This window comes from Brienomyrus brachyistius, chromosome 23 (assembly GCF_023856365.1).
Source record: "Brienomyrus brachyistius isolate T26 chromosome 23, BBRACH_0.4, whole genome shotgun sequence".
Classification (NCBI taxonomy): Eukaryota; Metazoa; Chordata; class Actinopteri; order Osteoglossiformes; family Mormyridae; genus Brienomyrus; species Brienomyrus brachyistius.
In genome coordinates, this window is record NC_064555.1 from 21,060,857 (window position 1) to 21,087,025 (window position 26,169).

Below are 26,169 nucleotides of genomic sequence, written 5' to 3' on the forward strand. Positions count from 1 at the left end.
TTTATTTACGGATTACACGGCGCTTGTATTATCTGAACAACGTGCTGCACATGAACGTTGCTCATAGACAATAAGCAGACTTTCATCACAACTATGTGAAAAGTAGTATTCAGTTGGTTCCAGTACTGGTATATGGGCAAAAAATACTTGTCTTCAGTCTTCACTCAGTAACCCTTGACCGTGACAAATTTACTACCCATGTGATTGATTGCAGCACGTCCTTCATTTATGGACTTAAAGCAAATATGCTACTTCCCAAATGTAAAACATTTTTGTAAAACAATACAAAGAAGAAAGGAATATGGATGATAGAAAAAATAAAATAAAGAATACGTGTGTTACACACACATACATAGAGGTTGGCCAATGAAACTGAAACACCTGGTTTAAGATCACAATAATTTATTAATATGGCCTCTTTCTGCGAGATACAGCATTAATTCATCTTAGCAATAACAGACACAAGTCCTGCACAGTGGCCAGAGGGATTTTGAGCCATTCCTCTCGCAGAACACTCTGAAACACTCAAAAGTGGCTCATTAATATCCAGACCAGGTAACTTTGCGGACCATGGGAGATGTTCAATTTCACGTTCATGTTCATTGAACCACTCTGTCACCAGTCTTGCCGCGTGTATCGGTGAGGTATATTTCTGATACACAGTACCATCTTCAGGCTATATGTTTGAACCATTGGGTGAACACGGTCCTCCATAATGGTTCAGTAGTACTTAGCAGTGAGGCATCCATCAAGAGGTGGGCCTACAGAATGCCATGATATTGCAGCCCAAACCATTACTGATCCACACCCGTGCTGCACTAAAGGTCTACGACTGTTTTTTAAATCATTAATTACTATTAACTGGTTTTCTGCCCAAGATGACAAACCCACCTGATTTGATCCTCAGCTGTCAACTGTAACTTACACCTAGTTATAGTTCAGTTTCACTTTACATTTTACTTGAAAACTGGCGTTATAAGCAAATGCAGATGAACGTATTCGTACTAGTACTGCTAAATTAATTTCTTTGTGTTAATCGAAAGTCCGGGTTCCAACCATCTCCTAAACAATTGTTGTGTAGTTTGTTTCGTTATCAAGTTAAGAAATCTGAAATACAACTAAAACCGTAAAACAATATAGAGTGCCTCTGAGTCTTTGAGCTGACAGTTTTAAAACTATTCGAGGACTTCGTTCCATAACCCGCACCTTCTTGTTTACAGTTTGGGAATGGCGCAGTTCTGTAATTTGGGAGGACAATGTTGACTTTCTCCCCCTTTATTGGTCGACAAACCTGAAACGCAAGTTAGTAAACTACAAAAAGCAAAGAGGCAGGTCCGCCAGTCTGCTTTCGGAGTATATGGCAGAGCACGAGTTCCTCGAGCGCGTCGGACTACCGGCGCGTGTCCCCGCAGCACGAGGAGCAGCATCGCAAAGCGGCGAGCAGCCAATGCGCCCCGCGGCAGCAGCGGCGGACGGCGGACGCGACGGCGCACCGGCGCCCTCTCCCTTGCACTCCGCCGCGGTTCGCCTGTCTGCCTGTTGTCATGGAGGAGCCAAGATGGCGGTCCTGGCCTACAGCCTAGGCAAACGGGAAATAAACCACTATTTCAGCATCAGGAATGCGAAGCTGCTGTCGTTCGCCGCCGTCGTGCTGCTGGTCGGCTTCCACTCACTGTCGCGATATTATGGCGGTAAGGTGGACGGACTGTTCGCCCCGGGGTGACTGGAGTGATCAGCGCCGCTTTCAGCGGGACGCGCGGCTCGGCGAGCTTCCCTTGTTCCGCGCTGCGGGGCAGGAGCCGCCTAACGCTGCGGACAAAACATTTTGTGCAAATTAACGAGTTGCAGGCAAAGCTTTATTTGTTGTGCAGTGTCGTGCTGGGGATATGTTTTTAAGATCGCCCGACTAGTGAGCTGAATGCATTCCAGCTTATCTACCTTGGCAGGTGTAGTGCAATTAAAGACAACAGCGCGTTACTCAGATTAATGTAACCGGATTTTCTAGTTTCCAATGAACCAAATGAATGCATAACATTCGTTTCCATGGCTGATTATGTTTTTTGACTACGTGCTGTTGCATTTTAGTCATGAAAAATATGCGCGTGGTTTCGGTTAGTACAGTAAGTCCTGCATTGTGTGTATAGCACGATATGTACATCTGATATAAATTTTACACTTAACCCGTATATTCCAAAAATGTGAAAATGCTGGACAGCATGTTCTCGTTGTTACGATAACCATAATCTATATTCTTAAATAACAGGAAACGGAAATCAAGTTCAGTTGGTGATATGTTTAGCAATTCGTTTTGCAAAGGGTGATTTAAACGTGTTGATTTTATTTACTGGTGTTTGACAATAGATGAATGAAAAGCGAAATAAGCAGATGCTAATCCGTCATTTTAAAATGGTTTTGCACATCATGCAAAATGCACAGATGAACTGAGTTTAACATTACCAAGGTAGCACATATCTCGAAGAATAACCCGTAAGGATGGGCCAGCAGCGCAATAAAACTTAACCATGCTGTTCCGGGGGAAAAAGGCAATGAAATGTATTTTGAAGAAACTGGTTAAAAAAAAGTAATAATCCAAATCCGTTAATTCGATCAATAATCATCTCATCCCTTGGCAAGTATGAAAGTTGTTGTTCATACTACTTATGAAGTCAAGCAATTTGTTTATACTCTATAGGGAAACTTTCGATTACAATAACTGAATCATTAACTGTATCGATTACTTTCTGCCGTTGTGCTTTATTTGTCAGTGGCCTGTGGCTCAGTGACTCACTGGGGATCATTGTTCTATCATGTTGCACTCTTCATGCTTAGTTTGCGGATTCACCCTTTTTTGTGCATTTCCTTTTCTCTGAGCTGCCTATGTAAATAAGTGACTCGTTTTCACATAATATGACTGTCAGTGTGTTTGAGTGTCCTGGTTAAACTCATTTATGCTTCTGTGCATAGAATCTGGTTCATCACAATCCTTTAATGAATAGTTGTTGATAATAGCTAGCTGTTTTTTTAGTATGACAGCCCAGAGCTGAGTTTACAGGCCTATTGGTTGATGATCTGATCATTTTATTTGCTGCTCTTTCTCATGGGTTGCTGATTGTCATTCTTAATCCCCATTGCTCCTGGGGTGCTGGATGCTGGGTGATCCCGTGCTCTGACTCAAAAACTTGCTCTCATTCATATATGTGTCTGTATCTCATGCTGAGCAAGACGGGGTTGATGGGGGGGGAAAAACAGTTTTACATTAAGCTAAACCTCATACAGGCTTTTTAGTGTTTGGCAATTGTAGACCTTCGTTATGTGCTTGTTTGAGTCTGATTTCCATTTTTGCTCTTGCGGTCGCTCCAGTTTACACACCGAGGCGAATGACCTGTGATTCCATAGCTGTACTTTATCCGCCTGCCTCCTTCCCAGGTGAGGACAGCTGTGACTGGCTACAGTCCAGCGGCCGGTTCTTGGGGGACAACGTTTGGCAGCCCTATGGCTGCATGATGCATAAATATAGAAGCAGGTGAGTACTGCCCGTCACTGTAGCTGTACAGGTGGGCTGTAAGGTTTTTGTAAATAAGAAAACATCAACGATTAATGTTGCTGTAACCTACATGTCTGGTGTTTTTTTTCCAGTGAAGCAAAAACCTGTTTGGGGAAGAAGAAAGTGGCATTTGTGGGGGACTCTAGAATTAGGCAGTTTTTTTATTCTCTGGTCAAAATAATCAACCCTGAGGTGAAAGAAGAAGGCAGTAAGGTTTGTGTTCCTTATGCTGCTTGTAGTTTGAACCCACATGATGCCAATTAATAAGACTCGCAGCTGATTAAGTTATTCTCCTCCTTAGCATCAGAATATCGTTTTTGATGATGGTTCATCAGTCAACGTGGTGAGTTTTTTTTTCCCAAATTCTTCCTTTTTTTTGCACCATATGTAACCACAGTGATTGCGTGTTTTTGCCAGAAAAATCCAAAAGCTTTATTTAATGCTCTTATTATTTTACTCATATGCAATGACTCGAGGGTCTCGTTGGAGGTAATCATTGGCTAAACAAGCATGAATGTGTTAATTTTACCCTCTAATGCCGGTTGATTGGCTATGGATGACATCATGATAATCTGAAGTGGAACTCTGGACCTTGCTTTGCTGTGATTGACATAAACTGGATGTGAAAGAGTATTCTTAAAAATAAAATGAAGAAGCAGGGGGACTGCATCAGTGATGTGTTGACTTCAGAATGCCACAGATCTATTGAGACTATATTTTGTTGTTGATGCGGTCTTTGCATGAAGGACTTCCTATGGTATCCGGAGGTCAACAACTCCCTGAAAGAGCTGTTAATGTCATGGACTGAGGTAAGCAACAAGCACGACGGCAGAATATCATCGTTTTCTGCGATAAGTGATGCAGTCGAACTAGAGGTGTTCACCTTGTGTCACTGTAACCAGTTTGATAGAACCGATTATTCTTATGTCTATGGAAAGGAAAGCAAAATACTAATGATGGCGTTATCCATGGGAATGTGTACGCTAAGTTTGTTGTGTGATATTTTTTTCAACACATACTTTGCCCACTGCAGGGTAGCTTGGCAAAGCCAGATGTCATCGTCATGGGCGCCGCTACTGTAAGTCGAAGGAGAACTTCATCACTTGCATGGTCGGCCTGCACCTACCCTGGCAGCCTTCTGCTGACACCGTGCTCTCTTTCCTAGTGGTCCATCAAGCTGAACGGCGGCAGCATGGAAGCTCTCAATCAGTACAGGAGCAACCTTTCGGCCATGGCCAACCTTCTGCAGAAACTGGCCCAGGGAAGCGATGTCTACTGGGTCCTGCAGGGTAATGTATTTTTATTGCTGGTCATTTGGGTGACGATCACAGTGTAGTTATGCCTAAATGTAGCTTGACTGTGGATATGTTCTGGGGTAATGGTACGGATGCTGACAGAAGTGAGAGTCTTAGCATACCGGTAGCTACTTAATTGCTAATAATAAATGGCAGGGGCTTAGTGGGTACCAGGGAGGGCTCATATCAGCTATGGCTGTGATAACTACCCTGTTTGCACATTCTCACCTTGAGTTCATGAGGTTCTTCCAACACTTCAGAACTTATCAGTATGTGTGTGGATGTGTGCCCTGAACTGCTTGGCATTGGATACAAAGACCAAATTAAATCTTTGAGCACGATGTAATTTCTGGTATGTCTCCTTGGCCTTAGAACCAGTATATGAGGAGAAGCTGAGTGACAATCGGAAGATGATCACCAATGAGCAGATCGTCCTCTACAACGAGGCCGCAGTGAGTTCCCTCAATGGCAGCAAGAAGAACTTCAGGGTGAAGATACTCGGTGCAGCCCGACAGGCTGCGACGGAGACCATCTCCGAGTCAGAGGACGGTCTTCATGTGCCTCAGAGTGCCAGGAATGTGGTAGGTGTATCGGGGCCATCTTAACAATACTGCAACTCACTCTATCCGTTTATGACATCTGTAGGAATATAGTGGAGATCCCTCCTCTGTACTATAAAGTAAGGCGGAGCTATTAGCTTCTGATATTAGGACATGGTCATAGGTAATAATTAAACTTTTTTAAAATTTTAAATTTCTTCCATTTCAGGGGGCCATGGTTTTGATGAACTCCGTGTGCAACAGGGTCCTAAAGCCTATTGACGGCTCCTGCTGCTATCCGCTGCCCCCACCGAACCTCCTGCAGCTGCTGACTGGCTGTTTCTTCCTGGGCGCCGCCATCTGCTTCCTGGTGCTGCATGTGCTCGGCCACAACCGGCACCACAAGAGCAAGCTGGCCGCCGACGTGGAGAGCGGAGAGGAGAGGAAACCGGCGCTGGCCGGCCCGGGGGGCAACCTGGGGACACCGCTCCTGGCCGTCTGCAAGATGGGCCTCATCATGGCCTACTTCTACCTGTGCGACCGGGCCGACCTCTTCATGAAGGAGCAGAAGTTCTACTCGCATTCGGCCTTCTTTATACCTCTCATTTATATTTTTGTCCTGGGAATATTCTACAGTGAAAACTGTAAAGAGGTAACCATGATATTCTCAATACCCTTCACCCCCCCCACATGCGCTTCCTTTGTAAAGCAGGGGTGGGCAATCTTATCTGCACAGGGCCAGTGTGTGGGGAGGGTTTTGGGATAACCTTTAGGTCAGCTCTCCAAACCCATGTGAGAGGACTCTTCAGACAATCAGTCCTCTAATTAGTAACGATTAGTAACACAGCGGCCCTATCTGGATAAGACTGGCCACACCTGATGTAAATCTTGAACTTTTGTCGCATTGGGGATAGACCAGGGGCCTGTACTACGAAGCGGGGTTACTGGCTTATCGGGGTAACTTCTCGGATTTGCAGTACCACAGTTTAAATGGACTTCATATTCGTTCACTTACATTTTGCCCGGACTACCTTAAATCCGACAAGTTACCCCGATAAGCCAGTAACCGCGCTTCGTAGCACAGGCCCCAGGAGAGGCACTCCTATTTCAGGACACTGTTGTTTACTTTTGCATTTTAGACTAAAGTACTTAACCGGGAGCAAACCGATGAGTGGAAAGGGTGGATGCAGCTGGTCATCCTGATTTACCACATATCGGGGGCTAGTGCTGTGAGTACTCTTCAGGAAATCCGCTTCAGGTGGTGCCCTGCTGTCTTAAAGCGTGCCTGTTCTAAATGTCCGCTTTCTTTTTCAGTTCATACCGGTCTATATGCATGTTCGGGTCCTGGTAGCAGCGTATCTCTTTCAAACAGGCTATGGGCATTTTTCCTTCTTCTGGCTGAAGGGCGATTTTGGGCTGTATAGAGTTTGCCAGGTAATTCTTAGTGGCACCGCATTTGAGTTGTATTTCTTAACTGATTAAGTGCTGTGTGGGCTGGCTCTTTGTTTCATACTTCTGATTTGCTTCTTTTGTGTTTTCTTCAGGTCCTTTTCCGTTTGAACTTCTTAGTGGTCATACTCTGTCTAGTAATGGACCGTCCCTACCAGTTCTACTACTTTGTGCCCTTGGTGACTTTCTGGTTTGCGGTCATCTACGGCACGTTGGCCATGTGGCCCCAGATTCTCCAGAAGAAAGCCAGCGGTAATAACCGGACCCTCCCCTTGTCACTTGGTTGTCTGTCTGCAGCACCGTGGTCCTCGGGGAATGTCGTCTCATGCCTGTATAGCTCTGTAGGAATGGTATGACGGCGATGCACGTCTGATTCAAGGAATGACAAACAGGTCTTGTAGTCTGAGGAAGAATGTTTGTTTGTTTGTTTTGGCAGGGAGTGGAATCTGGCACCTGGGGATTCTGGTCAAACTGCTTTGCTTGCTGTTGGGAATATGCTGCTTTGCATATTCCAGGGTAAGTTGTTTTGTTCTGTTTTGATGACGATCGCCCTGCCGATTTTGTTTGTCTGTCTGACCGTTTCCCTCCCAGTAACCCATGCTGATCTGGTTTCAGGGCCTGTTTGAGAGCGTATTCTCCATGTGGCCGGTGTCGACGCTCTTCGAGCTGCAGGGCAGCATACACGAGTGGTGGTTCCGCTGGAGTTTGGACAGATTCGTAAGTTAACGAAGCCTTTTGGCGACCAGTTTCCGTATTCCCCACCACCGTGGATGTGATGACACTTGGCATTACACCTGTCATCTTTAGAGGGAGTGTTTATGTGCCCCGGAACCCTGGGTGCTGTTATATTTCGTTGTATAAATACACTCACTCGCAACTTCATTGGCTGCACCTGCTAGTTTATTCCGCTGTTTGCATTTACACAGCATGTCGGCAGAGTCAAGTTACTGCGGGGGCTACACATTAGAACAGCTGGGAGGCATGGTCTAAATCACAGGTGTCAAACTCCAGTCCTGGGGGGCCAGACCCCTGCACATTTTTGGGTTTCCCCTCATTTAACACACCTGATTCAACTCCTTGTGCTAATTACCACACAGCTCTTGAGCTGAATCACTTGTGGTGGAACAAGGAAAGAATTAAGCTACACAGGGCTCTGGCCCCCCAGGACTAAATAATGATAAAGATTGTCGGTGTCGGACGCGGCAGAAACGGCCCACCCTCCTGGGATTTTCATACCATGCTGGGTCCAAAGCAGGGGTCTCCGACTCCGGTCCTGGCAAGCTAGTATCAAGTAAGTTTTCTATCATACCTGGCCTCTGATTGGCCACACCTGTTCCTGGTATTTACCTGAGAGCAGGTGTGGCTCATCCGTAGCCAGGGAGGATAAATAAACCTACTGGAGGGTAGCTCTTCTCGACTTGGAGATGCCTGCTCCAGAGGATGAGAAAATAGTGTGCTTGACAAACGAAACACCCCCAGTGGCAGTTATATGGGGAAAAAAATATCTTAAGAGAATATTAAGATTCAAAGTCATTCAAAGCTAACAAGTGGAGCTCTGTCAGAGGCAGAAAGTAACCCTCCGAATGCCATCTCATCAAACCTTGCAGCATTTCTGGAAACATAAGGGGCACCTCAATGATGCATACAGGAAGTGGTGGCTAAATGCATGTTGTTCTTATAACATTAGATAAAGCTGTTTCTATACAGAGACTCTTGTGTTGCCCATTTTACAGGCCATCATCTACGGCATGGTATTCGCCTTCGTTTACCTGGTCCTTCAGAAGTGCCAGGTTCTGTCAGAAGGCAAAGGAGAGGCTCTCTTCTCCAACAAGATCTCAAACTGCCTGCTGTTTGTGTCCGTGGTGGCATTTCTGGTAAGGAAGCCTTTCACCGCTAATACTAGTGAATTAGAACGGCAGGGTAGCATTTATTTGCGTATCTGTTGGCACAAGTGGGTGCATTTGGCAAATGGGGGGTTGCGTGTGGCAGCTGGGCGTTCTCTCAGAATAGTTATTGTCCTACTGTGAAGTGCTTTTGGGATAAAAAAATACCCTGAATTCTCTTACAGACTTACTCCATATGGGCAAGCAGCTGTAAAAATAAGAGTGAATGCAATGAGTTGCATCCTTACATTTCAGCAGTGCAGGTAAATACCTCACCACAGTCGTCCGTTAAACTGATTTCTGTATTAAAATGTATCTTTCTAATACTTTTATTTTGCTAAAATTTGCTGAACTGTTTTTCATTATGTGCTATATGTTTCTTCTGTGTTTCCGCAGATACTGGCTTTTGTTCTAATCAGGAATATTCCTGGTTACGTTCGCTCATTATATAGTTCATTCTTCTCGTGGTTTGGCAGGATATCCTTAGAGGTGAGGAACACCTGGGCCGTCGTCGGTGTCGCGCTCGTTTGTGAGGATGTGCTGCTGGAAGTGATTTTTTTTTTTACGCACTGAGGAACCCTACAGCGTGTAGCCTAGTTTTACGCAGATGGAAACAGAACCTTTTTGCTTGATTAGTTGCATTTTACTTCCAAATGCTGAAGAATTTGACTTGCTTTTTTTTTTTTTTTCAATGTGTGACCTGACAAAATGCAAAAACATGAAGTATTGGGGAGCAGTGACTGAAGACGAAACATTAGGGATGTACACTCAACTCGCGATTCGATTCGGTTGAACGATGCGATTTCCTCACGATTCCTTTAACAGAATGAGCTGCGGACAAATTTATAAAAATATTTTTCTTTATCTTTCTGAACTGTGCAAAACGCTTCCTTTTTCTTAACAGGGCAACTGAAATTGAATAAAATAAAATACCAAATCAAAAAAAAAAATATTCAAATAAACGGCAACATTAACTGCACCTTCATAATGCTTATATTGCATTCATAAAACGTTCAGAAATCATTCATAAACATCATGCATGTATACCTTTACATCCTAACGTCCCTTAACAGCTGTAATATACATTAATAACAAACATTGTATAATAACAAACATTATAATTGTATAATCATGTAATGTTTATTAATGTATATTAAAGCTGTTACGGGATGTTAGGATGTTAGTGTACTTGCATACTGCTTATGAATGTTCTATGAATGCATTATGAAGGTGTACTGAATGTCCTATACCTGCATAATGAATGCATTATGAAGCTGCACTTTAATATAAAGCCTTACCAAATAAACTAAGGCTTGCATGTGCAGCTTTTTAGCATGCTTTGCCCTTTTAATAATCTTGGTGAATTGAGCTCACTGTGGTGCCGGTGGACATGCTGAAGCATGTTCATTGTGCTACTTGTGTATGTTATCAGTCTTTTACAGTGTTTGCACGCAGTTTTTGTCTTGTCTCTGCTTTTCTCGCCGTTTTCGTTTGATTACCGGAAAGCTAAAAAGCTGCCACACTGCGGGGGGGTGGGGGGTGGGGGTGTTCTGTATTCCAAATGCGCTCGCCATCTCACGATTCACGATTCCTCGTTACATGCCTACAACACATGCTTGAAATAAGGATGGATGGATGGATATTCCTCTCATTGAAGGTTTGATCCAGCTCCTTTTAAATGAATAAACTGCAGCGAACCCTGACAAGCTGTGTCTCCTGTCCCCTTGCAGCTGTTCATCTGCCAGTACCACATCTGGCTGGCCGCGGACACCAAGGGCATCCTGGTGCTCATCCCTGGCAGCCCCATGCTCAACGTCATCATCAGCACCTTCATTTTCGTGTGCGTGGCCCACGAGATCTCGCAGATCACCAACGAGCTGGCGCAGCTGGCCATCCCCAAGGAGAGCGGCACCCTGCTCCGGAGGCTCCTGGGCGTGGCCGCCTTCCTGCTGGCCGTACTCTTGTTGTCCACGAAGCGGAGTCCGCACTGAAGGCAAGAGGAGCGGTCCAGGTCGGACAGGATGGGGAGGGGGGACGCTGAGAGCGGCCGTGTCCCTGCGGTACCAGATTGATAGTACCTTCTTGTGGTGGCAGGAACCGGCCCCCGTGCTCCATGACATTTTCACAGACAGGAAGCCGAACATTGAAGGAGAAACTTTAGCACTGACAGTTTACCGCTGGGGCTGAACCCCCTCCCCTCATTTATCGTCGGAATTGTCCTTCGGCAGAATGCAGATGACGATGCCCGCACAAAGGCCGCGCAACTGAGCCAGCTTATCTGTGTGCCAGCGCCGGTGCCCCCGCGGAGGAGCGCCACGGCTCCCAACAGACCCCGCACATCCAAAGCAGCAATACCTCTGCCCCCGTACCGATTTCACGCAGCGACTGTGTCAAACGTGCTCGGCCACGTTGTTTCTCCCTGTGGCAATTGGAGCAATGCCGAATTTCTGAAGCAACATGTTGGGTGCACTGTATTTAATTATTTAGATCATTGTATTTTATACAGGGTTCCCCCCCATGTTTAAATGTATGCCCAAGACTGCTTTTGTGAATGTATAGGCTTAGCAAACTTCCTTTTTTAAGTGCAATCTTGTCGGACCACACATGAAATGCACTTTGATTTAAGGTATTTTAAAGTTCCTTACTGGTTTGTTCTGACACTGTGTAAAGGGTACTACTACTGCTTTTGTGTGCGTGTGTGAGTGCATCTTCTCTGGAGCCTTCCTCCCTGCCCCTGAATAAGGCTCCAGTTTAATCAGTACTTGGGCTGTAGTGCTTTTCCGACCCTTCGATGCCTTTTAATTTCTGGTATCCTGACTGCTGTGTCAGAGGAACACCCCAAACCAGGAAGGCACCTTCGGTTTGGTATTTCACTTAGGAATACCGTGTGTTAACTCAGTACTTTTAGGTGCACCTCATTTATACAGTCGTATACCATTTGCATTTTCTATGCTTCTTACATTTTGCTGCCTTATTTCGTACCTGTGTCACGACCTTTTCCCAATCCGTTTGACGCTTTTCAATCTCTCGTAGCTTTCAGATCTCCCCGTTTCCATAGCTACCTTTTTGTGAAATAACTCTGAGTACATGAAGACGAGTTGCGTGAACGTCATGTCAGCGTTATGTGAATGTCGTGAAGTTACCTCATCGGGCTGTAAGAAATGTCGCTCCATTTCCCTATAGTGCTTTTACTCATCCTTAAGCTACGACATTTTGTAAAGTAGACGCAATGAGAGCAGATGAATTTCATTACCTGTAAATAGGTATACTTACTGATGTGCCATATGTTAGTCGCGGCACAGGTTTCATTTTTTTAATGTGGTGTCGATGATAATGTGGGGAAGGAGTTTACATGGAGAGAACGCGGATGAAGGAAGCTTAACTCCCCAGCCCGTGACTGCCTGGGTGCGGCAGAATGGAAGTCACGTCAGTCCCTTAATACAGTGTTTCCCGGTCTAGTCCTTGGGGACCCCTGGGCGGGAGCAGAAATGGGGACTGTCTAGGGGTCCCCCGAGGACTGGGTTGGGAAACTCTGCATTAATGTATTTTGCTGAATTCAGTTGATAATCAGTGTCTGCGCAGTCAAAGGTCCAAGGTTCCCATTCGTGGGGGAAGGAGGGGGGTGTCATGTGACTGATCCATCAGAATGAGGATGGTTTAAGATATGTTTGTCCCAATTAACATCCAGCTGCACACACTAAGTGTGGCACTAATGCAGAGTAGGGTGTGAGGACTTATTGGTGATTGGATCACAGTTTTTTTTTGGACAGTCTTGGACAAAGTTTGACTACCACAGGTCTGAATGGCAAATGGGTCAAAGTCGATCCTAGAAGTGTCCCAGTTAGCAGAGACACCTGATATTTTAAGCACTGCAAAATTGTGGCATTTAGTCCACGGAAATTTTGAACTGGTATTATTGGTTTGTAATTAGGACTAAATGTACTGAATTTTTTACAGTTTTTTTTTTTACCGAATTGACATTTATTTTTAACGTGATGTATGCTTGTCCTGATTTACATCGCAGTCACACATTACCTTATTGTGACCAAAGGGTAATGCAGTTTTTTGTACAGTTGGTTCATTTTGGTCATTCTATTTAAAGCAGCAACAACTAAATGTTTATAACTTTTTATTCCAACGGCTTTCAGTAGAACTGTTGAATGTAAGTTTGTGATGTCTTACTGTGACGTTTCACCTTTTTTTATTTATAAATGCTTCCATTTTGTTTGTTCTTTATAAACACTTGTTAAAACGTGTCTGACGCAGAGTCTGTCCCACACAGCTTTTCCTGGCCTCCCTGCGCTTGGAGAGTGTAGATCAGCAGATACCATTGCAGTGGCATCACAGAATTTGGCATTAAGAACTCGGCAGTGATGGTTTCCCGGGCGTGGCTGCACTCATGGTCTGTAAATGGCTTTTCCTGCATCCAGTCATCTTTGGTGCACAGCTTTTTACATTTTTAGATTGTTGAGGTTTTGTAGCAGTTAGAGATTTTCTCAGAAAGCATAAAGTGCATTATAAATACAATTTATTATTATTATAACAAGGGGACCTGCAGTATGGGACAGGGTCCGTCTCCCTCATAGACATACTGTACAGTAGCAGACTATTATAGTGATCAGGTTCAGTGTGTGTGAAGTAAAACAAGGCAGAAGTATCCAAACATCTTTACTTTCATTATGTGGCAGAATAACAAACAGATACAAGGCTAACAGCTGTTAAACTGAAGGACACGACGCTGAGAGCTACACCTGTTCTCTCTCCACTTTGCCTGGAAACACACTTGTCCATAACGTAAAGGTCGTAACCTGCATCGCTTCTCTCTGACAAATAAGGATCCTCGAAATACTTCTGAAGTGTTTTTTTTTTTCCCAAAAGGCAACTTATTAGTCTATATATTATTTACATGTTCGCCGTAGCACTGTGCTCGATGTCCGCATGGGCTTTGCATGAATTATCTATGACCGCATCACAGATTCTGGGCTTCAGCCACCTTCCTCTCTTCAGGAATACCATTTACCTAAAGTGGAAAGAACATGAGAGATCGGTGAAACCCACAGAGGTTTAACATGTATTTTTTTTTTTAGTTACAATAGACCCGGATTTCGTTTGAATAAAACTTCCAGACACTACTTAGAGCGAAACGTTATACTTGCCTCCAGCCTTCGAAAAGTTGACATACAGTAATTATCTCCTTTTGTAAGCAGTAAGTGGATAAACAGAATGTGCCGTTACCCCAAGTGACAGAGACAAAATCGGTCTCATTCATCACGTGCACTAGAGGGCACCTTACACAAGTGGGCTGCCGTGTTTGAAGGAGTCATTCGTTATTACCATCAGTTTTGGTTTGATTTAGCATTTTTGGGTACCAAAGAATAAAATTATAAAATAATACCTGCTGGCTGTTGCCGTGGAATCTGCATCTGATTCTGAAGGTTACTGTAAAAAAAAAAAATATATATAAATGTTTAAAGCAATGTAAAATAATTCAGGCTTCACTTGCGTGCTTTAAAAAATTATGTAAATGTGCTCGACTTCTCCTCATTAGATATCAGCCTCATCAGGAGGATCCTTAAGAAAACGCACAAGCCCTCGTTTTACTGTCATTTAATGAATCCTGCAGTGAGCAGCCGGCCCAGGATCTCATGACCTCTATCCCTCTACACTTCCTGTTATCCGCAATTCTGGTTTCTGATGTGTTGAAGGACATGAAATATCAAGCAAAAATATGATTGAAGTCCCATTTTGTATAAATGGAGCCTTTGTAATATTTATCTATATTTTCTCCATCTTCCAACCACTAGTCCTGGTCAGGGCTGAGGGTGCATTTTACCTCTCTGTCTTGTTTTATAGTATAAAACCTACAGGATACCTGTAATGAATGAAGTGGGGAGTGGAAGTGAGGGGGGGGGGGGTCGAGCTCACACTGGAACCCTATAAACACTCACGTCTGCGTCTGCATCAGCGGCATGCTTGTGGTTTCGTAGCTCTCCGGGTGGAGGGGCGGAACCACCTCCCCGCTCACGGGGTGGAAGACGGGCAGCGTGGACAGCGGCCAGGAAATCTCCCGGTTCTTCGACATGCTGCGCAGCTCCTTGGTGGACTTCTGGATGGAGCTGTGGTGGACCAGCTGGATGCTGGAGGAGGAGCGAGAGCAGTGTGTTTCACAAGCCCCCCCCGGGAGCTCTCTGCCGCCCCCTGGCGAGTAAGAGGCGGCGGTGCACGCGAGGAGAGGATACAAGCGCCTTAAGCTGTCAAGGTGTCTTACGAAAGCTACTGAAATATAGTATCGAAAGTCGGAAACATGCCCGCCACAGCTGTACAACGCTTGAAAACAGCCGTCTGCCCGGATTTACACCGCATTCGATTTTGCGATGAGGGGATTAAGAGGTCAGCCTCTGGAAAACACCACCCCCACACGCATAGAGTTTATAACCCAGAAGAGGGGCTGGGGGAGGAGGGGGGTACCCCATTTAACCTTTCCCTGAGTTTTAGCAGCTTCCCCCTGTGGACTGGAATGACACAGATGGCCTCGCGGACAGACCGTGTGTGGAAAGGCGTCGCCATGATGGGATGGGCGGGAAAAAGGGAGAAAAGAAGAGACATGGAAATGGAAAAGTATTCCTGGATAGGTAAAGGAAAGCAAAAGGAAAATAAACACAGGAGAGAAGACACTTACTCTGGTGTTTGCATGTTTCTTTTTTCCCTAGAAACAAAACAAAATGAATGAATTAAATACTAATATTAATAGTTACAGACATCCACACACAAGCAGATGGGGTCAGTCAGGCCCGGGAACTTTTTCAGTTCCGGGAGATCTAAGGAGGGCAGACACTCATGGTGATGATGATGATGATGAGGATGATGATGATGATGACTGCTACCAGGGTGATTTTGGGGGAAAATTAAAAGAAGAGAAATTGTCCCAGCTAGTGTGCGGACTGATGAATGGCACATATATAGAGCAGAGGGAGCTGAAGGAGCTGCTGTTTCTCGTACGGAGGTTACCCCAGTCCCCTCGATGCCAAAAAAGGGGCAACTCACATGCCACTCACTACTTTAATGTAGAAAACAGCTTTTTTTTGCAGAACAGAATGTCCCAGAACTGGGATTCTGAACTTCCAGCTACAGACACCCCCCCCCCCCCCCCCAAAGGTGATTACAGCAGGTTACAGACCTAGTGAAGCACCAAAGGAGACATGAGGAACGTGTCTTTTGTAACTGTAAAACTCTGTAAGCAATCCTGGCCTCCCAACACTGAAAAAAACACATCTCCTATTCTCCTGTTACGATATTCCCGCATTCCCTGCCTCACCCACCCCCCTGCCAGCCACCACCCGTCCCCCCGTCAGCCCCCACCCACCCCTGTAATTCAGACGCCGGACACTAGGGGGCGAGCTGCACACTTACACCCCTTCGCGGCGGCAGCACATGGCATAACCCAGGATGATGAAGAGAACCAGGGCAATGGCGGAGGGCACGGCCAGCGTGATCACGAAGTCGGAGAAGTAGTCCCTGCCCTGCAGCTCCTCGGAAGGGGGCTGGTACTCGCCGATGTCTGGCAGCACGCCAGGGCCGAACGCTGGCCTCTCCCGGAGCCTCTCCCCGTGGCTCGCTTTGGTGACTTCCACCTGTTGGGGGGGGGGGGGGGGGGAGCAACTGAACAACCGCTAGCTGCTACTGCCTGTGCGACTCCATGGTGACAACCAAAGCTTCAGGTCCCAGGGTCATACCATTGTACCTTAGACAGGAACTTAAAAATCACGTATCTCAGTTAAATATACAGCTATATAAAAGCATAAACCCCACACCCAAGCAATAAAATAATAAGCTGAATCATATTGGAATGTGTCTGGACCACAGAGGCAGACTGCAGCTGCGATCAGCATAACAAGCTCTTCGCCGACCACCTCAATATCCTCTAATAAAAGCACATCTCCCGGCTGCTTGAGACTGATGTTCTCCATTTCTCACTTCCAAGGCCGCCTGTCAGTAGGGTCCCACCTGCCCCCGCCCCCCTTGCTCACCAGGGAGATCTTGCACCAGTCGATGTGGAACTGCGCCCGGAACTTCTTATCGCAGCTGATGACGGGTTCCATCTCCTGGCTGCAGCGCAGCTGGTTCTGCGGCGTCTCTACCTCACGCAGGCAGGACGAGAACGGCACATCGGCACCCACCTTGACGTACACCCTGCGGGCGCAGCGGCAGCGCGATTTGCGGCATGTCGTAAAGCTACGTTTTCACATCATATCGATATATCTTCAATCAAGATACAGGATGAGGCAATACCATTTATTGACTTTTGTTGTGCTTCAAAATAGTATGAGCAAAAACTTTAAAGACAGATCAATAGTATTCCATTCTGATTATAAACAATATAAGAGCTTCAGTTATGATGTTGCAAAGAATCCCAGAATTCACAGCGAAAATCAAAACATTCAGTTAGCGACAATACACAGGAAAGCTGATGGACAGCAAAGGCAAGGAAACACTCACGATGTCTACATGCACACTAAGAAAATTGAATTATTATGTTAGTCCGACTAAAACCAGACTTTAAAAGTACATGTCAACATGTCAGTCCGGTGGCAATCGTACTAAATCAAATTAAATTGTGAAGCTGTCCAATTCACCGCTCAACTAAAGGGTGCTTTTCGACCGCGCCAGGTACCATACTTTTGGTACTTCAAAAAAGGTACCAAAAGTACGCTACTTCAAGATTTTGGTTTTCCACTGGCATAAAAACACCAAATGACATCACAAAGTGAGGCGAGGTATTTTGTAATGAATTCGAAAAATGGCTGTAGTAGGACTGGACGACGTGCAAAATTAATACCAACATCCCATGTTATGCACATGCAATTCTTACATCGCTAGTCAGCTAGATTAAAATCAGGCTTTTTGCTTACCTTCGATTTGATACAAATATTATAGCATAGGGAGTTTAAGAAAAAAGACCTAGCAATGATTTTAATGATTATTCCTTTTCAGGATTACCTAGTACGTATTTAAGAATCAGCTTAAAGTTTACCTCCGAGTGCTGCATGTCTTCTCCAAGACAATCATAATCATTTACATCCCTGCTGTTGACGGGTTTGTGAGAAATTTATGCTGAACCCATGTTTTGTTTCATAAACCCCCCAATTATAACAGAATCACATTATAATATGAAAACTTTCCAATACTGTGCTTCCATAGTATATTACACAAAGTATTTTACTTCTTGTCACGCCACCCAGATCTTCTTGTATCTGTTCTGACCAGATCGCAATTAAAGTTTGTCACTTCATTTGTCCACGCATCCATTAATATTATTTTTATTATTTTTTTACGTCTGAGGCATAATAGGTCAACCAGAAAACGCCCAATATTAACAAGCTGAAAGGAGCCGTATCGCCACCTATCGTAGCGGAGTTGGACATACTGTGGTCAATAAATTAATTCCCCTCCTGTGCATGTATACTGGGGCAAGGACAGTAGTCTGATTAATTGGCATAGTCGAGCTGTAACCGTAGCTCATCTCAGCTGTACATGTAAACATACTGGCCTTAAATTGGTTCGTTTAGTTTGAGAAAAAGTGCCAGATGACTCAGAAGTTCAAAATATTGCAACTTGCAATATTTATTTTATTGAAGCTAATACCTTAAAATGATAAAAAGTCCATTATAAAGTGGATTTTTTACTTTAATGCTTGTCAGGCGTCTGTTTGAGCCATTTGCCAAAAAGGATTTAGATTTAGTTTGTAGTTCATAAGCATTCACCTTCAGTTTTGAGAGTAATGTCATAAACTGAGGGGAAAAAGGAGTCAGTTGCTGGGCATAGTGGAGAGAAATGCTTTTATGTCGGAGCTGTTTTATTTGACCCATGCAACACAGATATAAGTGTAATTAATTCTTAATTTTGAGATTTCTGCTTGGAATAAACAACTTACTGGATAGAGTAGTTTGAAATACATTTGAAAACTGCATTTGCACTTTGTTTTGACCACACTCTGTTTTAATAAATGCTTGTGACGGCTCGCATGCGTCTTTGACTTACAACTAGACATTCATCCTGCTTCATAGAAATACCAAGATATATATCATATATTTCTGTTCTGCCTAAAAATACCATGGTTGTTGGTTCATATCATCCAGCCCTACAAGTCCCTATACTTCATTTTAAACTTAATGGCTCAGATCCAACACATGGATGGATGTCATCAAGTAAATCAAGGTACAAAGGTATTATTTAGGTTTTAAAATTATTTTTTAAAATTGCTCCTTTTAAGGGGTATCTGTCAAAATGAATGACATTATTTTACAGCTGATTATTGGGATAATAAAGCTGATGTCTGCATTGATGTGCCTTGATCTGACTCAAACCAGTGTGAATCTAGTCCTTCAACCCCCTTCACCAGTCTCTGAAAGGACCAACAGGATGACAACCTGGCCAGAGACTCACCCCTCCTTAAGGTCGTTGATGGGCAGGGGGACGCGGCCGCCCCTGTCCAGCGCTGATGTAATGTTGATGGCGTTGAGGCGTTCGGGTTGCCAGACGTTCTTCACGGCACCCAGGAAGTCTCCCAGCACCTCGCTGGCCAACATTTCCTCCACATTCATGTTCTTGATGAAAAACTCGGCCTGGTACGGCAGGGGAAAATCTGGTGGGGGGGTGGGCACAGAAGTACTGAGTGACCCAGGAACGGACCGACCGATGCAGGACCGGTGAGGAGGTAAGAAAAATCTTCCGTACCAACCTCTGATCCATAATGACAAGCAAGAAACCAACTCATAATGTCTTATATCTCGCCCTATTCCAGTTGATGCCACATAAATGTCATCTTAAAATGAAGAATAACCTGATGCATTTTTAAGACATCCGCTGAGAGTATGTAAAAAAAAAAACAAGCTTCCCAGGAGACCATATGAAAATATTGTTGCTTTCATTTAAACTGAGGCATCTGTTACAGAGAAATGTTCTGTCCGTTGTAACAAGTATGAAATATCGGCTGCTGTTCCCAGCAGGCTGGAAATTGTTGAGCTCAGTGTTACAAGATTCACTACAAGTGTCTTGTATTATTTATCAAGAGGCTACAAAACAAATTTTGTGATCAACTGAAATTTTTGGTGGTGGTGCGAGTTGTGGGATTCATCTCTTTTGGTTTATATCACGTCTCATGCCATTTGGGATGAATACATTTAAAAAATAATATCAGTGTTTATGTAAAATGACAATGCTGAGTGTTGCTGGTTTAATTTTATTGGCTATCCAGGTCTACAGCGGCTAAAGAGGATTTTCATAGGGGAAGGTCATTGTGTAAAACAAAGTGCTTGCCCCCTTCTTACCTTCTGTAGAGATGATGTTGATGACCAGATTGTGCCTGGCAGTTTCGAACGTTCGCCTGTTATAGGCCGTAATCTGCAGGGCGTAAAGATGGAAGCTGATACCTGCATCAAGACGGCTAGTCCACTGCGTTTGCCTGAATGAGATTCAGACACAACTAGGAATGTCGAGCAGTGCTCAGGTTGCATAAATATAGGAAGCGACTACAGGGGACAGAAATGCCATTACTGCAGTTCTAAACCTTAAGCTGTGCTCTGATTGGTCCAATTGATAAACATGTGCTTCAGAAAAATCAAGAATGTGACACAAGTGAACAATCACTTCATTAAATGCCATGACGTATCACACAGATACGGCTGCCATGTTTGGATCTTCATGAATTTTCTGTGAATGAAGGGGAGTACCTCGATAACGGTGAGCTTTCCCACGTGCTCCGCTGTGGGAGATCCGTAGAGGACCCCGTCGCTGTGAGGAGTCCTCTGGATGTAGCGAAGCCACCCTGGTCTGTCCGGGTAGCCCATCAGATTCGTGTTAAAGGTGATGGGGTCATTGCTGGCATCGCCTGACCCATGCAGCAAAGAAGCACAGAAACACAAACTCATTTATGGCCAGTGCATCATAACTCAGCCTTCAAGATAACATTGCCTCTTTGTCATATATACAAAGCAGACTGACTTCATAGCCATTGTCATTTCTTTGAAGATGTATACGAAAATGTGCATGTACGATACATTACAGACAAAAGTATTGGGACACCTGGCCATTACACTTACAGGAACTTTTATGACATCACACTCTCAATGTATAGGTATCAATATGGAGTTGCTCCCCCCTCTGCAGCTATAACAGCTTCCACTCCTCTGGGAAGCCTTTCCACAAGACTTCAGAGTGTATCTGTGGGAATTTGTGAGGTCATGCACAGATGTTGAGTGTGAAGGACTGTCTCCAGTTCATCCTAAATGTGTTTGATGGGTCTGAGGTCAGGGCTCGGTGTTGGCCAGTCAAGTTCTCCCACACCGAACTTACCCAACCATGTCATTATGGACCTTGCTTTGTGCACTGGGGCACAGTCATGCTGGGACAGAAAAGGGCCTTCCTTCCCCAAACTGTCCCCACAAAGTTAGAAGCATGGAATTGTCCAAAATGTCTTAACATGCATATGTATGCATGTATTTATGCATGTAGTAGTGAGATATAAGAAGCATGAGAAGATAAGCTGCAGGGTGACCTGCAATAAATAATCAGGTGCGGCTATAAATGTCGCCATTCAGTTTCCTCATGACTGATAAGACGAGGAGCTTAGCTAATGAGGCAACCGAAACGAGAGCGGTTAGGGCATCATACCCGGCTTGGGGTAAGGAGGAAACTCCCCCTTGAAGTATTCTCGTTCCAGAACATGGACGAACAGGACCCCCGCCGAGGGGTACACGTTGCGGTCCGCGTGCGACTTTGAAAGGATGGTGACCACTGTCGGGGAGAGAGTGAGTGAGAGAGAGAGAGAGTGAGAGAGAGAGAGAGAGAGGCGTCAACATGCTCTCTCAAACGTGCAGAGATTTTTTTCTTTTTACGAACTGCGTCCTGGGAATTTGGCCTCACGCTGCTTTCCGGGTTCGGATTCAGAACCAGCGTGTGGCTCGTCCCTGCTGCCGGATTTGGAAAGAGGGCCTTTTTTCATTTTATTTTTTTATTTCCAGCCCGCTATGCGCGGCTCAGGAAGTGGGCGGTATTATTATGCGTGAGACGCTGGGCATTCCGTGAGAGCTGATGACAGCGGCCCGGCGAGGCACACTGCTCACATTCCACAGCCGGGACGCCCCCACGTAATGTGCACCCTCCCTCCTTGCACTGTAAATGTACCCTGTGTTTCACTCACTGCACACACTCAAAGGAGGTCCATTCTGCTATGTCTCGTGACAACATTATAATAGATTATGGATTAACAGTATAACATACATCAGTAATACGGCAGGATAGAGACCGAGAGACACACTGCATTGTCTGACCAGGATGCTAATTCCCTCAGACATATTATACGGAGCAAAGTGCGTCACTGCACGCCTGTTCACAACCACACTGTGCTGACACACAAGCAGAATGTCATTATATGAGTGAGGAGGTAATATTCAGTATTCCCACAAGATTAGTGCACACTATGGTTAAGAAAAGCAAGTATTGATTAATTAAAGAAAAAAATAAACTAGTCACAGAATACATTTCACATCCCACATATGCTTTTAATTGCATATTTTTATGCAAAAATTTAAATTAATAACATTCTGGATATATTTTTTTTGGGGGGGGGGGGTTCAGTTCATAAAATTAATGCAATGACCAGCCCAGCAGTTTCCCATCAAACGTCTCACAGATTGTGGGCGTCATACATGCAGCGCCATGGTTCCAAACACAATGTGTGTCGGGTGACAGTCACAGACTGTGACAAGAGGCAGCAGGTACATCCCGGTCCAAAGGTTTAACCAGATCTGTTACTCTAATGAGGGGACGATGGCAGAACAGTAACTGCGTTCGCTTGTGACACCACATGGGAAATAACCAAGGCAGCACGCAGAAACGTAAGGCAGCGAGAGCGCGGACGGGCCAACAGCCCCCACCCCCCACCAACAGCAGAGTCAAATCCGCTTCACTTGGTACCGGAGGATTCTAACCAACCTGGAGAAATGCAGTTACTGCCCAGATCAGAGCCAAGAATGCATTATGAATGAAAACTACAACAGCCAATCAGAGGCATCTAAATGCTCAGATTAATCCAAAGACAGGTTCGATTCCCAACCACTGTAAATACAAAACAAGGAATGACTTAAAGCCTCAAATAATCAAAATATGTCTATTCACAACTGCCAAACATCACTTATACAACATATTCGGCAGATATAAAAACAGTGACTTATCTTAGTCTCTCCATACATTCTGTCCCCTACATGGATGCTATTTCATGCCAAAACTTCAAAAACCGCAAAGGTGCAGCAAAAGCATCCAAATACATGATTAAAGTGGATAGTACTTACTTTTGTTTTGTTTAGAATTCAGCTTTTAATAATCTACTTTTTTCCCCATAAGACCCTATGTGTCCTGATAAGACCTACCGCAAAGGTCAACTGATCTGTACTTCCACCATCAGCGTACCTGCCCCCCCCGACCCACCCCCCATATTAGCAATACTGCTGCTGGACGACCTCAAGCAACCGAGAGGCCTGTTCCAAAATCTCACCACAGACCACAGCAGCTCCCCTACCTAAGCGAGCATCCTGTTACCTCGCCAGCTCAGAAACAGATGAAAAGCCAAGTCTGGGTACGACTGTATCACATCTGCTCATATTGCAGTCTTTGTATACAATACGGCCTAAGCTTCATGACTTTGTTTTAATATATTATCCATTAAAGGTTAATGCTAAACTCCACCATCCCTCTTCAGTGTTTTTCTTTTTTGCCATGTTGCAGCTACACCACTGAAGTGTTGCGACGAGATTTAAACAAATTTGGGTGAGCACTGTATGAGGACAGACCGGCCTTTACGATTTATTAGAAGCTGAAGAAGCTGCATCTCAGCTTTTAACAAGGAGACTCTTTAAACAGCTGGAGTGGTTTATAATTCCTGTTGAGTTAGGAGCATTCGAGCACTTACCCGACAGTAAGCTCACACTTGCGTATATTATAGTTGGCCTTTGGTCTCCCTGTTCTAGGCGCTCCTTCTCTGCCGGGAACTTTCAGGAGCTTTCTTATCATGAAAAGGCATCAAGCCGTCCGGAACGGGGACTAGGGGACACTCACCGCTCCCGAACCGGATGGACTGGCAGCGATCGCGGCACCAAGGTAAAGCGATCTCCCCAGCAGCCCAAGCGAGCACCACCAGCGAGGTGGACCTCGTTACAGTTTCGTAACAACAATCTCATCTAGAACAAGACTTAACTTTATATTGAGATGGGTCAGCAGAAAAAGGTCGATCCATCTTAACTGCAACTTACATTGTTAACTGGGTAAAAATATTTCTATGCACTTCAAGACATTTTATAATTGTAGTATGTTCAATATGACTTTCTGCAATGGCTATAAATAGAATTACTATATTGCCATTACAGATTTTGTTTTGCTACTTTCTGCGGTTTCAAACGACCAAACATTGTTAAATTATATAACAGTATACGTTGCATGTCTGCACAGAGCAGTTTTATGAATTGGTCTACATATGTAACTACGGTTCTGTTTGTTTTCATAATTGCTGCAGACAAATACTTTGCAAAGACTCCCACACCGTTATGAGGAGAGGGGTAGTTGCAACTCTTCCTCAGCTCCACATCCCCAAAAAGAGAAACTTTGACGTGTTTTTTTAAATCAGCTGGTCTTCGAAATCTATGATGTTTTATTCTTTTTCCATGAATGGCACGGAGGATTTTTCCGTCAGCCGCTATCGCTCAAACCAGCCTGGTGAATAATCGCGCATCGGTACTTCACACATCGCGGGGCTGGAAAACAGGCACAGACTAAATTAAGTGCATATTATTAATGCATAAATGGGGAAGTTGGGGGGGGGGGATTAACGGCAGCATTAGGAAATCGCGGTTAGCCGGCGTGTTAGAGGTTGTTTGCTCCTCGCATGTTCTCACTCACCGTTTCCCTGTACGGCGGATCTCAGCTTAGGGCCGTAATAACGCTGCCTTTGGCTACGTCCCCTGCCACCAGCGGGACGTACTAAATAAGCTTTCGTTGCAAAACAGAACAAAAGCAAATAAATGAAGAGTGATTCATGCATTTTATCGCCTCCACCGCCAGTCTGCCAATCTCCCAGGCAGCCGATAGTTCGGCAGCACTTACCGCATCTTTCTCCACCACACCGCTGCGTGTCCGACAGTAAAGGCCGTCTACAGCAGTGTGTACACCCTTTTTAAACAAACAAGTGGTCTATATATTTAAAAAATAATAATACCATTAAGAATGATTGTCCTAATCATAAAACTCGATATGCTGCGGGTGATCGAGCTTAGTAACATATTTAATGTATAATAGAGCATGTAATGTATGACTGATGCATCGGTAATGCTCCCTATTCCGCCGACAGCGTCGTGTTTTCCATCTCGGTCCGATGAAGTTGCCGCTAGCTAGCTTATGCCACATTTTCAGAACGGATAATACATACCGACGGAGAGCCATGCGAGGACACCGATGGCGTCCATGGCAGCCGATGCTCCGTGCTACGCGGTGATCGCTGGCGCTACGGCGGCTCCAGGCATCCCCCACCCCGCCCGCGTTACATTCCACCCCGCTCCATCCTTAGCAGCGGCCCGCAGAAGGCTCGACGGGATCTGGTTGGTGGGAGGGTCCGAGCATCTGGCACAGATGCTGGAAAATGGGGTGCCATGTTTAAAAGAGGGGGGCTGCTGCAGGGCCAGGGGAATGTGCGAAACATACGAGCACCCAGCAGTTTTTAATGAAACCTAGTTATACATTTCAGTTTGCACTGGAAAACGTTTTACAATATCCACATATTCTTGTTAATAAGAAGGACATCCTGAAAGTATACCTAAATCACATCAATCTATCGTATTGCAATTAAATAACCTTAACTCCTATATGCTCCTGGAGCAATTCATATTTAGTTAACTTTAATGATAGCTTAGCAAACGTGTCTCTAGGCAGCTTTCAGACTGCCATGCTAATTGCTACACAGCAAAAAATAAACTGCAGGATTTGTAGCTTATTGTTCTTGCCACCGCATCAAATCACTGGTCTATACAGAAGTGAATACCGGCAATCAAGCTAAAAGCTTAACGCTATTATTCGTTTTTTGCCTTCCCGGTGTGCATTAACATGCAATTTACCTAAGCTTCGTTTACAAATGCATTCCATCGGCATTATTGTATGTTAAGATGAGATACACACAGAACGCATGCAATCATTTTATTATCAGAAGTCACATTATGCAATAAACCAATAGAGATAGTGGATTTTAAACTTGCATGAACAAGATTTTAAAATGATTTACTTTTTATGCCTGTCAAATACGCTGAAATAAATTGTAGGAAGAGTTTCAAAGATTGATTCTGTATTGCTGCAATGTTAGAGACTATATTAAAAACTTTGGTATTCTAAATTATTTCAGTGAAGACTGGCTTGGAAGCTAG

General features: G+C 44.6%; 3 protein-coding genes across 7 annotated transcripts in view; 2 read left to right on the forward strand and 1 right to left on the reverse strand.

Moving 5' to 3' along the window:
- Nucleotides 1-1,235: 1,235 nt before the first annotated feature.
- casd1 (CAS1 domain containing 1) lies at nt 1,236-12,197 on the forward strand. Its single transcript, XM_048992882.1, has 18 exons — nt 1,236-1,691; nt 3,427-3,523; nt 3,637-3,757; nt 3,846-3,887; nt 4,291-4,353; nt 4,578-4,622; nt 4,710-4,833; nt 5,212-5,420; nt 5,608-6,030; nt 6,518-6,607; nt 6,693-6,812; nt 6,923-7,079; nt 7,264-7,343; nt 7,443-7,544; nt 8,561-8,701; nt 8,896-8,973; nt 9,107-9,199; nt 10,441-12,197. Exons 1-18 carry the CDS (start codon nt 1,358-1,360, stop codon nt 10,699-10,701), a joined length of 2,580 nt encoding a protein of 859 aa, XP_048848839.1. The 5' UTR covers nt 1,236-1,357; the 3' UTR covers nt 10,702-12,197.
- Nucleotides 12,198-13,365: 1,168 nt separating this feature from the next.
- On the reverse strand, nt 13,366-25,342 carry sgce (sarcoglycan, epsilon). 4 transcript variants are annotated; one of them, XM_048992883.1, is made up of 13 exons: nt 25,185-25,341; nt 24,659-24,748; nt 21,380-21,502; nt 20,440-20,597; nt 20,038-20,110; nt 19,154-19,352; nt 16,738-16,900; nt 16,121-16,341; nt 15,390-15,416; nt 14,659-14,847; nt 14,106-14,149; nt 13,867-13,904; nt 13,366-13,730 (listed from the first exon to the last, which is right to left on the reverse strand). In XM_048992883.1, exons 1-13 carry the CDS (start codon nt 25,219-25,221, stop codon nt 13,680-13,682), a joined length of 1,413 nt encoding a protein of 470 aa, XP_048848840.1. In that variant the 5' UTR covers nt 25,222-25,341; the 3' UTR covers nt 13,366-13,679. The 4 variants fall into 4 exon arrangements, with proteins under 4 accessions (XP_048848840.1, XP_048848843.1, XP_048848841.1 ...); XM_048992886.1 differs by lacking the exon at nt 24,659-24,748 and having other exon boundaries at nt 25,185-25,342; XM_048992884.1 differs by lacking the exon at nt 15,390-15,416.
- Nucleotides 23,479-26,169, forward strand: part of ppp1r9a (protein phosphatase 1, regulatory subunit 9A) — a 43,622-nt gene continuing 40,931 nt past the window's right edge. Inside the window, exons 1-2 of one of the 2 annotated variants that reach the window (XM_048992878.1) lie at nt 23,479-23,533; nt 23,734-23,863. The gene's annotated coding sequence lies outside the window, so the exon portion shown is untranslated. Of the gene's footprint in view, nt 23,864-26,169 lie in introns of both variants that reach the window. The other variant, XM_048992877.1, reaches the window with a different exon arrangement.

Excerpts from the sequence above, each read along its gene's own strand:
- casd1 (XM_048992882.1), top strand. The coding sequence starts at position 1,358 with ATGGCAGAGCACGAGTTCCTCGAGCGCGTCGGACTACCGGCGCGTGTC. Across the intron at positions 6,031-6,517 it reads ACAGTGAAAACTGTAAAGAG|ACTAAAGTACTTAACCGGGA; the intron begins GTAACCATGATA and ends TTTGCATTTTAG. Across the intron at positions 8,974-9,106 it reads CTTACATTTCAGCAGTGCAG|ATACTGGCTTTTGTTCTAAT; the intron begins GTAAATACCTCA and ends GTGTTTCCGCAG.
- sgce (XM_048992883.1), bottom strand. The coding sequence starts at position 25,221 with ATGGACGCCATCGGTGTCCTCGCATGGCTCTCCGTCG. Across the intron at positions 21,503-24,658 it reads ATCCGCCGTACAGGGAAACG|TGGTCACCATCCTTTCAAAG; the intron begins GTGAGTGAGAAC and ends TCTCCCCGACAG. Across the intron at positions 20,111-20,439 it reads GAAAGCTCACCGTTATCGAG|ATTACGGCCTATAACAGGCG; the intron begins GTACTCCCCTTC and ends TACGCCCTGCAG.